The 15419-nt window shown below is 42.0% G+C and overlaps 1 protein-coding gene across 3 annotated transcripts in view; it reads right to left on the minus strand.

Annotated features, from left to right (window-relative positions):
- The window catches only part of PRDM2 (PR/SET domain 2), a 133796-nt gene that overhangs the window by 63606 nt on the left and 54771 nt on the right, over positions 1-15419 (minus strand). For all 3 annotated transcript variants that reach the window (XM_065936052.1, XM_065936049.1, XM_065936050.1), the window contains exon 6: positions 12902-13028. In XM_065936052.1, the coding sequence (XP_065792124.1) occupies positions 12902-13028 (127 nt within the window). The remainder of the gene's footprint in view (positions 1-12901; positions 13029-15419) is intronic.

Below are 15419 nucleotides of genomic sequence, written 5' to 3' on the forward strand. Positions count from 1 at the left end.
CCCACAGTCATGAACAGCCATGAACACAACATCTGGGGCTCAGGGATACCTGTGTTACTACATATTTAAGTTGTGAGTCTATGTAAATTTGTTAATTGACAGACTAAAAAGAACCCAGACCGCTGAGATAATACTAATAAATACCGCAAGATAATCAGGACATTTAGTAACTATAACACATAATAGATAAAACTGACATTCTCAACTTAAATAGTAACTTCTCCTAAGAAAATGTCTCTTTCACTTTTGTTTTTGCTTGAATTCATATCCAGCAACATGTAAAATGACAAGATTTCCTATGCCATCATATATAGCACTGAAACATCTCCGACACAGTCACCTTAAAGCCTATCTGATAATTTACTCTAAGAAAATGTATCCAAAATTCATCTAAAATCTCACCTGCAGAAAATAAGGTTTTAACAGTAGTTACGAGTGATCTGGATCACAGGAAGGTAAGATAGGCAAACAGGAAAACAGTGAGCGCCTCATTTGGGCAGCAAGCAAACTGAAATATTTACTTCTGCCTGTGTAACAAACCAAATTCCCAGGGTTCTCTAGGTCACCCTATTTGGGGTAACTAGTAAACAAGACAGCATGCAAAACAGAAGCAGTCTCTACCATATGAGGAATTCTCTAGTGTCCCTTTGTGTATCTATCTGCAGATCCAAGAAGCTCCTTACTCTCACCTAATTTGTCATCTACTTAATTCATTCTAATTCATTCTGTGCTGCCAAAGAAAACCATATGGATTTAATTTTAAAGGGCATGTTATAAGATGTTGAAACTGTCCATTTTTTTAAATCCAGAAGTACCACCATAGACCAAGGAAGAGGCAGCGCCTCCACAAAGCGGATTCTGCCACTGCTCATGTCCACCAATTACAGTGGCATGGACCAAAACCAGTGTACCACCCATGTTCCTGGGAGGCTCTCACTTACTGCTCACAGCAACCCTACACGGTAGCTGTTACCTCATTTAACAGACAGGTAAACTGAAGATTAAAATGTGTAGAGTAACAGTAACTGCTGTTAACTGGTGGAGCTAGGGTCTGGATCTGGCCTTGTAACCCTAAGGCTATGTTGTAGAAAACCACAGTGAAATCCACACATTGTTCATCTCCCAGCACTCAGAGGTTTAGCTGCATCAGCAAATTTTCCCTTCTCGTCTCCACTCAACACACAGAAGTCAGGTTCCTTTTAAACAAGTTATCCATTGGCAAAGTACTGATCCAGTTGTATCTGATATGGAAGCAACAGTGAAGGCTGAGCAACACACTTGATGTGCTTTAACACAGAAAGAAGTTGGGGGGAACCTAACAATCTACTGTGAAAATAGTTTAACAATTTCATCAACATTTTTTCAATATGCTAGCAAATTTGGAAAACTCAACAATGGCCACAGGACTGGAGGTCAGTTGGATGGATGACCCACAAGCTGCAATCAAGATTGCTGGGAGAAATATCAACAATCTCAGACATGTAGATGATACCACCCTACTGGCAGAAGTGAAGAGAATCTAAAGAGTATCTTGATGAAGGTGAAACAGGAGAGTGAAGAAGCTGAATTAAAATTCAACATTCAAAAAACTAAGATCACTGCATCCAGCCCTCTCATTTCATGGCAAACAGATGGGGAAAAAATGGAAACAGTGGCAGATTTTATTTTCTTAGGTTCCAAAATCACTGCAGACAGTGACTACAGCCATGAAATTAAAAGATTTTTGCTCCCTCAAAGAAAAGCTACGACAAACCTAGACAGAGTATTAAAAAGCAGAGACATCACTTTGCCAACAAAGGTCCGTATGGTCAAAGCTATGGTTTTTCCAGTAGTCGTATATGGATGTGAGAGCTGGACCATAAGAAGGTTGAGCGCCAAAACAATTGATGCTTTCGAGATGTGGTTCTGGAGAAGACTCTTGAGAGTCCCTTGGACAGCAAGGAGATCCAACCAGTCAATCCTAAAGGAAATCAATCTTGAATATTTACTGGAAGGACTGATGATGAAGCTCTAACATTCTGGCCACCTGATGCGAAGAGAGAACTCACTGGTAAAGACCCTGATGTTGGGAAAGACTGAAGGCAGTAGAAGAGGACAACAGAGGATGAGAAGGTTGGATGCCATCACTGACTCAATGGACATGAGTTTCAGCAAGCTCTGGGAAATGTTGAAGGACTGGGAAGCCTAGTGTGCTGCAGTCCATAGGGTCGCAGAGAGTCAGACACCATTTAGCGACTGAATTTTCTGACAATTGCCCAAGAGATTTAGAAGACCTCACTTCTCTAAAACTGAAGAGGGTCATAAATAGTGTTAGTTAAGGATCACTTTTTCTTGATTCCGTATTTTCCACACTCTAATTCAACTATGAATTTAATTTGCTTTGGCATACAGACAGTAATTTACATTATTTTCCAGTCTGAACCCCTAAATTTATAATTTTGATGGAATCAAAACCAAAAATAGATGTTATTAAATAAGCTTAACACTCAAATTTGATCTTGTTATCAAATACTTCCACGTAAGGAAAAGATACATCCTGAATAATGTATTTTAGCAACTAATACAACTCCTAAAGGGGATTCCAAGTGGCGCTAGCAGTAAAGAACCCATTGGCCAATGCAGGAGACATAAAGAGACGTGGGTTCAATCCCTGGGTCAGGAAGATCCCCTGGAGGAGAGCATGGCAACCCACTCCAGTATTCTTGCCTGGAGAATCCCATAACAGAGGAGCCTGGTGGGCTAAAGTCTATAAGGTCGCAGAGTCAGACACGGCTAAAGCAATTTAGCACGCAGCACAGCTCCTAAAAACAAGCAAATCTGTAATCTTAAACCCCTTGTTCAAAAATCCAACCAAGATTGACACTGCTTTTTATTATTTGTTTGGATGACAGTGAGAAGAGAAACTGCAATTTCACCTCCAGTGGTAATCCTACAAAAATTACAATCCATATGTGTAAACAGACAAAAATCAGAACTGCCAACTAATGAGCACTGTGCTGGCGACAGCACAAGTCTGGTAGAGAACACGGGTTTCCACTGATGCCACCATGAACATCTACCATGAAAGGCCCAAGGCAGAAGGTGGAACGCAGTGACCTCTCATTCCTCACTGGAATCTGAGACTTTCTGCTTTACCGCACAGAAAAACGGGCTGTGAAAATCTCATAGGTTAAAAACAAAAATACAGCCAAACAGAACCAGAAAGGCATATTCTATACCTCAAACCGGCAAGAGAATGAAAATTGAAACTAAGAAGTCAAATGGTAGAAAAATAACAAAAGGTACAGAAATTTCAATTCCAAACTGTCCTAGAACTTCTAGCAGTACGCATAATTTGGTTTGGGGGTTCTAAACAAGGGTGAACAAACCAGTTTGCCTTCATTTTTGTGGCATGTGGTGGCTCAGGAAACCTACAAAAGACTGCACCAAGAGGTAGGATTATAAGCACAACAGGGAAAGATTGTTTATCATTGGAGCTTTAACAGAAATAAGGGGGAGGAGAAATTTTAGCCTAAGGAGTATTTACTGTTTTTCTTTTTAACCAAAGCAAAGACAATCCTCTACAACTCTACCTAACGGGTAACACACAGCTATCGCATTAAGGGTAAAATCAGGTTCTGGTCATTCAGATAATGATTAAACTAATAAGAACATATAAAAATTCCTGAAAGTATCAAAATAGCAAGGATTTCAGATGTCATAATCTTTCTTTAGAAGGTGACATTTTTCTGTATCACACACAACGCTGTTATTTTATTGTTAAAATAAATTTCCTACCTCTGAAACTATTCAAATATTCTTTGTGATACTAAAATATATTAAATTTAATAACAAAATAACTACATCATCCTACAATGGAAAACTTCTATCAAAAAATATTTTTAAATTTCAGGGTCATGACCACAAAAATGGGAAGAGGAAATAAGTAGCTACAACAACAGCTTCAGAATACTGAGCATGGTCTAGTCTCTTACCCATAATCCCTCAGGACTTTTCTTAATATATGTGCCAATTTTAAACCTTTTAAACGTTACCTCCCCTTAATTTTTAGAGAAAATTAAACAAGAGAGGAAAATGTTTCTTAAGAAATATGAAAAAATGAAAGCTCAGATTAGTAAGCAGCAGTTCTGTCCAGGCTACAGTGCGTATGAGGGTGTTATGGACTTACTAAATCTCTACAGAATAACTAAATACTCTACAGATTGCAAATCCAAGAAAGCATTACGTTGTAAACACTCACACACATTCTAAAGATTCTACTGTGGGATACACATGATGGTGAATCACCCCTGCCCCACATGAGGAGGATTCGGGAGTGCACACAGACAGGTTAGGGCAACTCCTCTCTCCTTGTCTCCTTTCTTGCTTTTCCTCTGGAATGAGTCAAGTCCCTAGAATAGGAACAGCTTTATCAGCAAACAAAATCTCCTAAGAAGCTACTGCTTCAAACAGTTCAGATGAATTCTTATTAAAGGAACAGGTAAAAAATAAAAACCTACCCCCATCAGAAGGAAATGGCAATCCACGCCCAGTTATTTTTGCCTGGAAAATCCCATGGACAGAGGAGCCTGGCAGGCTATGGTCCAGAGGTGGCAAAGAGTCGGACACGACTGAGGAACCTGAGAGCACACGTGCACACACACACACACACACACACACACACATTCTGACAAAACAAACAAAACCCCTCTCTCACTGGTGTCACATCATGAGAGTGAAGGAAACTAACAAGCATATTTTAACTCAATTATCCAGTAAACACATCAGAATTACACTTAAAATCAGTTTCTAGACTTTTAAGACTAGTATCCTAATTAAAACATGTTCATGATCTATAACATTCAGCGTAAGGGAACTTTTAAAGTTGGTTTCCAGTCAGTGGAAATCAGTCAATCATTCTCAACAAGAGAACACTTAGCAGAGGAGGACGCTAAACATCACTGGCTTCTTAAAAACAACCAACAAAACAAGATGGAAGAACTCCACAATCCTAGACACAATGCCTCTGCCATCCGCACTGCAGAGGGAGTCAGGCCAAGACAATGTCTCACTCAGTTCCTGTGGTTTCAAAACTGATTTCAAAAATAATACACAACTTAAGAGAAATGAAATATTCGTGTGAAGTTCAAACCAGCAAATGTGTCATTAAAAGAACACTTAACAGACAAGAGCTAGAAAGGGATTAAAATCTAATCTGTTAGTTTTTTCAAAAACTGCTTGAGATGCTCGAAGTAATACAATAAATCCATAAACCCCAAAGCAAAAATAACTGAAGGCATTAGTTTTCACCATAACTTAGCTTTCTAACATGAAAGATTTCACTTAATCACATTGCCTTATTATTTAAGATTAAGGTGTGCAATTTTGAAGACAGTAGTGAAAATTCATCTTGGCTAATTAGCAAATCCTTATAAAACACTGCTACTTATTCCGTGTAGGCATCCTGCTTAGAAACATTAAGGAACAAAAACTAGGTTTAGGCAAAGTGCAGCCAATTAATTCAGTAGCTGGGTGAACTTGGGCAAATCACGGAAGCCCTCGAGCATCAGTGTCCTCGTTCACCGAGGAGAATGAGTCCCCACACTGCAGGGCTACTGAGCAGGATGAGCAGCAATGTATATGAAGCACCAAAAGCAGTGCTGGGCAGAGGAGAAACATGCTGTCACTGTCATCAACAGAAAGCAGCAGTACATCACTTGATGACATGGTGTGCACACAAGTATCAAATCCTGAGATATGTCGCTATCAAAACGCCACATAACGAATGAATTCAGCCGGGAACTCTCATAACATCTGACACTGGTTTAATCTGAGTGGTAATAAAGGACAACGGTGGCTTTCAGTATTTATCTTCTTCACTTTGAGAAACAACAGTAATGTTTTCAAATAACTCCTGTTTATCCAAGTCTCTCCAAGTCATTCAACTTCCTAAACTATGCCAACCAAATTATTAACATTAATAAAAGCAAATTTGAGAACCGTTCTCAGCAGCATGTAGCAGATACTGTGAATGCCAGCAAGAGCACCACGCGAGCCTGTCTGATGCTGCAACTCCCAGTTCACCACCCAGCCTTTAACTGCAAGAAATGTCTATTAATTTTTAACCAGCTGGAGGGCATTCTTGGGAGTATTTATTCCATTCCTCAGTTCTTCAGAGGCAACTTCAAATATAAAACTATATATACTCTCTCTGTAATTCTATGAATATGAAGTTCATGTAGTGTAACAGACCATCTGTAAACAGGAATATAAAACTGCCTAAGGAAATACTCAATAAGTTTTAAAAACCAGTAATGAATCTGTAATGTAAAAAAAGAACCCAGTATTCTGGTCTAGGCAAAGCATAGCAAATTGTTCTTTATTTTTGTTACTTTCAAATTACAATTCAATTTTTAAAAATCAACTATTGGAACTTTCTACATTCAAGTCTTTTCACCTTTTAGAAAACTTAATCATAATTAATTCTTCCCCCCACCACCCCGTATGAGGCAAGTCTCACCTTCAGTTTCCATATGGACAGAAGAACCAGAATAACAACCTTACACAGAGCATAGCATATTTCCTAACACACTCAATTACGCTATATATTAGGATTTTTGCAAATTCATCCACTAAAATGCAGTTGAAACTCTGCAAAATGTTTTGAAAAATTTTAGCTAATCCATGAATTTCCTATGAACAAAGTTATACACAGCAAGAATCAAGGGCACAAAAATACCAACTTATTTGCCTAAATTTAGAGTAATTCAGTAGCAGCAGAAGTAGAATTAGAAATAGAGAAAATTCCCTAAATCTTACTGTTGAAAAAAATACAGAAACTGCACTGAGCTTTTAAAAGCAGACCCCCACAAAAACAGCAAGATCAACTCAGCAGGCAACCATCAAAGGCAGGTCACCCAGTGCTGAGCAAAGGCATCACTCAGCTGGAGGCAGTGAGTTCCCCTGGGGACCAACCAGGATGCTGCTCACTTGAGTCCAAGCGGACAAGCTCACAAGCCATGTAACATCTAATGTTGGGGCCCTATCTCCACAGAATCGTAGCCACTTCCAAGTGGCAATGCCCTGCTCCAACACTTACCAACAAGACCGAGGGATGAGTGCCCTGTGAGCAGGCACAGAACCTGCCCACCAGGCCCCAGAAAGCTCAGGGCCCTCTGTCATCGTCCTCAGGCATCATGGCCAGGCCTCTGTCATTCAGACACCACCCTTCAGCTTTGGCCAAGGAGCCTCAGAGTTGTTTGGCTGCTAAGGCAGGGCAGGTCAAGACATCAAATGTCACTGAAGCCCACCTGTTCTCTGCTTTCACTAAGTGTATTCTCTAATTTCAACTTTAAATGGAACCAATGCGATCACTTCTACTTCGTCGGCCTCCACACGTTGCTGCTGTTTAGTCACTCAGTCGCTCCCGACTCTTTGCAACCCCATAGACTGTAGCCCGCTAGGATCCTCTGTCCCTGGGATTCTCCAGGCAAGAGAATACTGGAATGGGTTGCTGTTCCCTTCTCCACCTCCACATGTACAACTGGACAAAAAGCAGAGTACTGCGCAGAACCATGTGGAAATCAGGTTTTATGGAAAACCTGGCTTCAAGTTCTGCCTCTGACATTCACTGGCAGAGAGAGCTTGAACAAGTTATCCACTCTCGCTGGGTGTCCATTTCCTCACCTGGAGCCTTACCACACAGAAGAAGAGGCCATGTGCTCTAGAGCCCTGGAACCACAGCTGCTGAGCCTATGCATCTACAGCCTGTGAGCCACAAGCGACGTCACCACCATAGAAGCCCGCACACCACAACAAGAGTAGCCCCTGTTCACCGCAACTAGAGAAAGTCCGCTCAGCAACGAAGACCCAGCATAGCCAATCAATCAATCATTCAATCAAATTATTTTAAAAAGAAGCAAAGGCTAAACGGGATCGCCCACAAGAGTGCTCAGTACCCATCAGCACTTCTCAGAGCTCATTCCCCCTTCCAGCTTCAGCGCCGTACAGCCACTATGGCTCAGAGCCTCCATCAGAGCTTCCTGATCCATCTCTGCTTCTACCTGCTGTCTAGCCCAGCTGTGTGACCTCTCATGTCCCTGTGAGTTTCTTTCTCCAACTCATTCCCTCTTCCCCTCAGTATTCTTCACAGGAGTCCTCCTCACTGGGCTCAGCTATTTGACCAGAAGGCAGCAGCACCTACTCTCCCAAAGGACTCCTGGCAATCCCCTCCCTATCCTGGAGCCTGAACACACATCAGTCAGAACACCTTGTTCTGGTGTTCTGACCTGCACTGAGCTCCCATAAGACAGGCAACACGCGCCTCCTTGGACTTTCACACTCCTCTCTCTAATCTCCCCTAACAATCCAGCACTATGTGCAGTGCTGGTAGGAAAGGGGCCAGGATGTCCCCCTGCAAACAAAGACTCATGTGGGTTTCTAGATGGCTCTCCCTATACTACATACATCACCCCAGCAATAAAGCGCCCACATAGCTAAAAGAAGACCCAGCTTGGTCCCTCTTCCTGCAGCTCTCAGTCCCAAGACTTGACAGGGCCTGTCTCTATGTCAATCAAGTCACAGCCTCTCACAGGCTAGCCCTGGCCAACCATCCCCAGTGACATACCTAACAACCCTGACACATACACTTTATTAACTTTACAAGGTTGTTCTTGTTCATCTGTTGGCTGGTTGTCCCTGCACTCCCTAGAGTGTAAATTCGCTGAAAGCAGAAATGTGGGTTCTCTGCTACACTTCTGACACCCAGAAGTGTTGGACACAGAAATTATCAATACTTGTTAAATAACAAGGGGGGGTGGGTGGGGGGGTGGGGTGTGTGTGTGTGTGTGTGTGTGTGCGCGTGCGCGCCAGGGTGGGGAAGGCGTGCAAGGAATACCTCCAGGATTTTTATGTGAACAATTTAAATTATGGAAAGAGATGAAACATTTTCTTTTTAAGTTGGTTATAATTGAACTGTCCTGTGGTGACTATAAGTCTTTTACATAAATACTAAAAATTAGCTGATCTCAGGATCTCAGGGACTACTTACAGTTTTTAGAAAAGATTATGTGACCCTGTTAAGTGATCTCATGGAACTGTGCTCTTTATAGTTCATTCATGTTTTTGTTATAAATTCTTGTCTTCTTAACTGTCTAGCTATCAGCAATAAAGCTACTTGATGCTATAAATAACTCTAATTTCCTCCTCCTAATTTGCTATGAACTGTAAAGTCAACAGGTTAGAATGAGCCCTAAAATAAGAATGAAGAGGCCTATAGTCCGGCCCTGCCACAGGAGGGGAGACCGAGGACCTCCAGCTTCCTTTGAGCTTTCACAGGTGCTCCATAAACACTTACAGATTAAATGACTCACAATTCGGTAGTTCCTCAAGAACCACATAAGTAGCTGTCAGCCACATTCTGTCGCTGGCACTTGCTAGTTTCATGGACCCACAGGCTGCACAGAGCTGTTCTTTTCTATTATCTCTCCAGCTCCTGACAGCAACCCAGTGAGGTTATGTAGCACAAGGGCCATTCCATGTTATGACACCTACTTTTAAATCTATGGAAACTGTACCCTCAGACATCGTTTGCCCAGTCACACACCTGGTAAAAACCCGAGTTACGTGTTCTTCATTCCTTTCACTAAGCCCATGCATTAAGACATTGCTGTTTCTTTAGAGTAAAAAGAACTATGGGTAAGGCTCTGATGCAGCCGGGACATTCTGCTGTTACATTTTGTATTTTAAAAAGAACATTTGCCAACATCATTTACTGCTAGCAAGCACATTCGATCCCTCATTTTTCACCATAGCTAACAAGGAACAGAAATCAACATGATAAAGACTTCTAAATTTGGCCAGTGTTACTTCACAGATCACAGTCTTCCCGTGGAGCAAGTAAGAATAACCTGAAACACCCAACACTGAAAACCCTCCCTTCCTCTCCACCTGAAAAGTTTCAATCTGTTCAAGGAACTTCTCATGTTCAATCTCATTACAGGGGCTACTCAGACATGTAAGTTAGGTTTACATACAAAGAAGAGAATTCATAATTCCAGTTCAAAGTGCCTAACATATGTACGTCTCTGGCCACTGGCAAAACTGCATGCTCCCTGGTCAGAGACAATATGAACTGTGTTCTCATAGCACTATGTTCCCTTCCTTCATTACCGGTTTGTGTGAGTCTCTGTTTGCCCATCAACAAATATTTATTGAGGGCCTGTTCCATGCCAGCCATCTAGGCACTGATCAGCAACTTACTGATTGAACGTTTGTCTACTCACCTGTCTCCACAGGTGCCAGGAGAAAAGTTACTGCTGCTTTTTTGCTCACCGAATGCCCTGTATGACCTAGCAGAGTACCTGACACATGGTAGGAGCTTAACAAACATTAGTTCAATGAATGACTTGAGACACAGAGCGAAGAGAAGGGGTTGCTTTGTATGTAAAGGAATCGGGGCTTTTTACTGCCCAGAACACGCCTCATGATCCACCAGCGATCTGATGAATTCTGAAAGGCACCACATGCAATGCACAGCTGTAGGCATAGCAGCTGTCATGCAAAGGAGCAGAGGCTCATAACTACGAAGAATTCAGCCCTTTGTTTCTCTCTGCCTGCCTCCTGACCTATATGAAGTTAGGTCCATGGTCCATCTACCTGTCAGATGCCTGTCTTCAACATCTGGCTTTCAGAAATACTAAGTTAATATAGCTACTGAATGAAATTTATGTTGATTTATTCTCTGACATCACTGCCTGAAAAGGTATTTAAATGTCTGAGGTCACATATAAGACCTAAAAAGAACTAAGTTAATGTAAAAAGCTTCTCTATTTCAGGTCTTTGTAAGCCATAAATTAGCTTTATAGAGACTAACAAAAATGTTTTGACTATTTAAACTTTAGATCATAAAGAGCAAACAGGACTCCTTACCGGTAAGCTGTTCAAAACAGTTAAGTTCCGAGAGTGAGGTTCATGTACTTATTTTAACTAAAACTTAAGATTCACTGGGTTATACACAGCTTGGAGTAGTTATAAATAATAGGGTAATAAGAAATATGAACTACTGAACTCAATACAAAAACCCAGCAATATGGGCAGGTATAAAAATGAAGATGTGTAAGTTCATGTACCACTAACAAAAGCTTACTTTCAGTTTTTTCCTCCACATTCAAATTTTAAAAATTAAAGAATAAAAAAGAAAAGAAAAAGGTAATAAAATGTTCTAAACCTGCACACCAAAGTATGCTGAACAGAGAAAAGCATGAAGATGAAGTTGTTATTAACCTATGACTATATTTAAATGAGTTAATTATGCTTAGTAACAGAGTAAAGATCTCCTGCCTTCCAAACTCCAGTCCCTGTAAATCACAACTTACCTGGAAAGTCTGGTGACATTAATTATACACAAAATGAACACTAAATAAAGGAACAATCTGAATTACCTAAAGAGTCTGCAAACAATTATGCACTAGGCCTAATATCAACAAAAATCTCAGCACTCACGTAAAAGAGTAGACAACAATAAAAACACCTGGCAAATTTTCTAGACCATGATCATCTGATTCATGATCAAAGCACTTAATGATCAAAAACTATGAAGAGACAAGGATAAACAGAGAACATGTAGTCAGTAAAAGGCCCAACAAACTTCCCTGGACGGATTATTGACTAAACTGTGAAATACAAAGAATATGTAATGGAACAATCAGAATGGATTTCTTACCTACATTTTTAAATATTACTTTTATATTTTTCCAAAATCAAGTTTATACTATGAGTTCATTTACAGTATGACTTCCACAATTCACTCTGCAGTGTTCTAAGCAAAGGACCGGACTCAAGTTCAGATGGCTACAAAAATTTACTTAAGACGTAAAGCGAGCCAAAAAAACAAAAAACAACACCAAAAAAAAAAAATCTTCCTATTACTGACAAACTACCATACCGTGCCTTGGCATACATTCAACTGGGCTCTATGAAAGACTCACGAATTAATATTAAAATTCTCCATTAAAAGGAAAAAAGAAAGTGTAGAATGCCAGCTGGAAATACGATATAGCCAACCAAACTATTTCCCTCCCAGAAATTATCCCCCGCCTTCTATGTAAGTATGACTACACTTTACCTTTTGTTTTAAAACAAAACAAAACTACTGGAGTTGAGTCAAAAGTAACCAAACAGCACACTGTTCAACTTCCATTTTGTTAATGGCCTAATTTCAACAAGATCTGCTAAAATCTTTAAGAGTGCTGCAGTCGTGCGCAGCGCGGTCTTGCGCGGCGTGGAGTGGCCTAGGGCCCGGCCCGGGGAGGACTAGGGGTCGGAGTTGCAGTGCCTTGCCCAGCCGGGTTGGAGTGGGTTGGCCGGGACGGCAGTGCGCGGCCCGTGGAGGAGTTAGGGGGCCGGGGTGGCAAGAGCAGCGTACTCTCCCTGCCCCGGGAGGCCGGCGCATCGGCCGCAGCGCGTCCGGCCCTCCTGCATAGTCCGGGAGGATGGACACGAGGCCGCCGAATCTGCGGACCTGGAAATGTCACTCTCAGAACACATTTTGTGACGCGTCGCTGGCGAATAGCACAAAAAGCTAAGAATATATCGGGCACGCACGGCTTGGAGGGACCGGTCGCCGCTCCCACCCCCAAGTCCCGCGACCCAGGTTGTGGGAGAGGGAAATGACAACCGGCCCCGGCTCCTCTTCGGCGCGCGTCCGCTCACTTTTCCGCGCCGGCTCCTCGGCCCCAAGTTAGCTAAGAGTCCGAGCGCGGCGTCCGGCGCCGTGATTCAGCAGCGCCGGCCGGGGGGGGGGGGAGGGGGGGGGCCGGCACCAGGTCCGGAAAAGGTCACGGAGAGCCGCGGGAGCCACCCGAGCCCGGATTCGGAACGCGCCGGGCAACGGCGGGGAGCCAGGACGGCGGCGGGCTCCTACCTTTCCTGCTTTTCGGGGAGCTCCGCTTGCTCCGGGCGCTGGCTCGCTCTTCCTCAATCGCAGCTGCTATCTCGGGGTTGTCTTCCCCATTGTACCAGACCAGGAGCTCCTCGCCCGGCGCGATTGGCTGCGGGGAGAGAAGAGACAGGCGACGGGCCAATCAGAGCGGCGTTTGTTGACGGGGCGGGGCGGGGCGGGGCAGGCGGGCGGCGCTCTCGACCGGGCGGCGCGCCGGAGGCCAACCCGGCAGGAAGGGCTTCTCCGCTTCGGCGGCAGCGAGCCGGGCGGCAAGGGAAGGGACCCTCTGCTGGAGGGAGGACCTCACTTCCTGGCCGCCTCCTCCCCCGAAGTCCGTCCGGTGGAGGTCGGGATCTGATAGGACCGGTTTAAACTTAAAACTGCTTTATGCTTCAGAATCTTACTATTAGAAGCCTCAAGACTACCCACGCAGAAAGAAAAAAAAACAAAACAAAACAAAACATGGAACCATATTCCCCATGAAATCGAAGCTGAGGAGAAAATGTAAAGCGTAGTTTAAAAGAACCGGGTAGTCTGGAAAGAGACATGCTGAAAACTAATTATCAGCGCAGGTTTCAAGAGTCCAAGAGCAAGTTAAGTATAAGAACCACATGCCGCTGCACACTTAAAAACGCACCGCTAATTATATCACGGAGATGCTAAAAGAGGCGGTGCGGAGGACGTGAGCGCCCTGGCAGCGTGTTATCTCTGTGCTGCTGCCAACCTGCTCCGGTCCTTGGAGGATTCGCTGCCTTACCCTCTGTACTACATTTCGAGTCTACAAGACAACTTTGAAATTTAGAAGGAAATGCCTATAAATACGTCACGTGTCAACTCCTAAAACATTAATTCTTAAAGCCATGTATACACCATCATGCGGATTATACCTAGAGAACAAGATATTGAAGAAAAGATAATACTGAGTGGAAAGATTACACTCCTAAATAAAACTGAAGCTAATGGCTTATTGGTTTCTCTCACAATGACTCATCTGTCAAAAAGTTCCAAGAGTATCAAAACAAGTAAATACTCCACCAATAACCCCATAAATAAAATAAAAATCCATGAGTCCAAACTGACATGAATGAATGAACAGTCAAATAAATAAGGAAAGCTTTTCCTTCAATAGATCCCAACTAATCAATGAAAAAGAAATAGTGGAATTAGAAAATCACAACTAGACATTCATGACAGTAATAACTGATGCAGGCAAGAATCATCAATAGATGCTAAAATTAGTAGATGAAAGTTTGAGGAATAATATAGTATTTGCATGGTCTCAAAATATCTTCCCATAAACCATTAATGACCAAGTGAAAAACAGTATAAGTCGTCAACATCATATGCCTCTTGATACAATGCACAGAAAGAACACAGCATCACCTCTGGAGATTTCTGCCCCAAATACATAAATGTGAATTAATCATAGTGAAGCTTAACAGAAGGCCAAACTGTGGGAACATTCTACAAAATTACTGATCAGTTCTCTCAAAACTGAAAGGTTATAAAAGACAAAGACTAAGGTGCTGTCCAAACTAAGGAGACTAATGAAACATTACAACTGAATGCCACGGAGTTTTCTTTGCCTAAAAAGACATGATTGGAACAATTAACAAAATTTGAATAAAGTATGAAAGTGTGTTATTTTCTCAGTCGTGTCCAACTCTTTGGGACACCATGGACTGTAGCCCTCCAGGCACCTTTCTCCATGGAATTCTCCAGGCACGGATACTGAAAGTGGATAGCCATTCCCTTCTCCAGAGGATCTTCCCCGTTCAGGGATCGAACCCTGATCTCCCACATGGCAGGCAGATTCTTTACTATCTGAGCCATCAGGAAAGCCCCAGGAATACTGGAGTGTACAGATGAGCTAATAAAATACTGTGCTATTGTAAGCTTCCTGATTTTGATCACTGCACTATACTTACGAAAGAGGATTGGATACCCTCGTTTTAGAGGCGGGAGAATTCCTGCCTATGATGAGAATTCCATCTATGATGTCAGCGTAGAAACAACATAGTTTTTCAACATACCTTCTATTCTAGATAAAGCCTTTGAAAGTAAATATTTTGTCTCATTCTTTGCAGAACTCAGTGATTATGTTATCCAAATTTTAAAATATTCTAAATTCTTTAAGATAAAAGAACAAGCCACTGTTTCCTTTGTTTCCCCAAGGATGACTAGAACTTGTTGTTTTTGTCTTTAAACCAGTGTGTTTTCCTTTCTTGAATCAGTTATACCTAAACCAAAAAAATAAAACATGTATAAAATTATATAAAGCATATAAAATTTTAATGCATTGAAATATCCATTACCAATGCCTTTTGGCACCCTTATGAGATAACCTGTTTCTGTTGAAGGAAAGAGCTTCTATAAGTCAACTAATTCTAGTTCCAAGTGTATAGTATGCTTCTCTATGTTTTAATTACAAGTCACATATCTATGAAATGGTAAAGTGATATATATATAATCACTTGAAGTGATTAGAGTTTGCAGAAAT

This window comes from Muntiacus reevesi, chromosome 5, assembly GCF_963930625.1.
Source record: "Muntiacus reevesi chromosome 5, mMunRee1.1, whole genome shotgun sequence".
In the NCBI taxonomy this organism is placed as follows: Eukaryota; Metazoa; Chordata; class Mammalia; order Artiodactyla; family Cervidae; genus Muntiacus; species Muntiacus reevesi.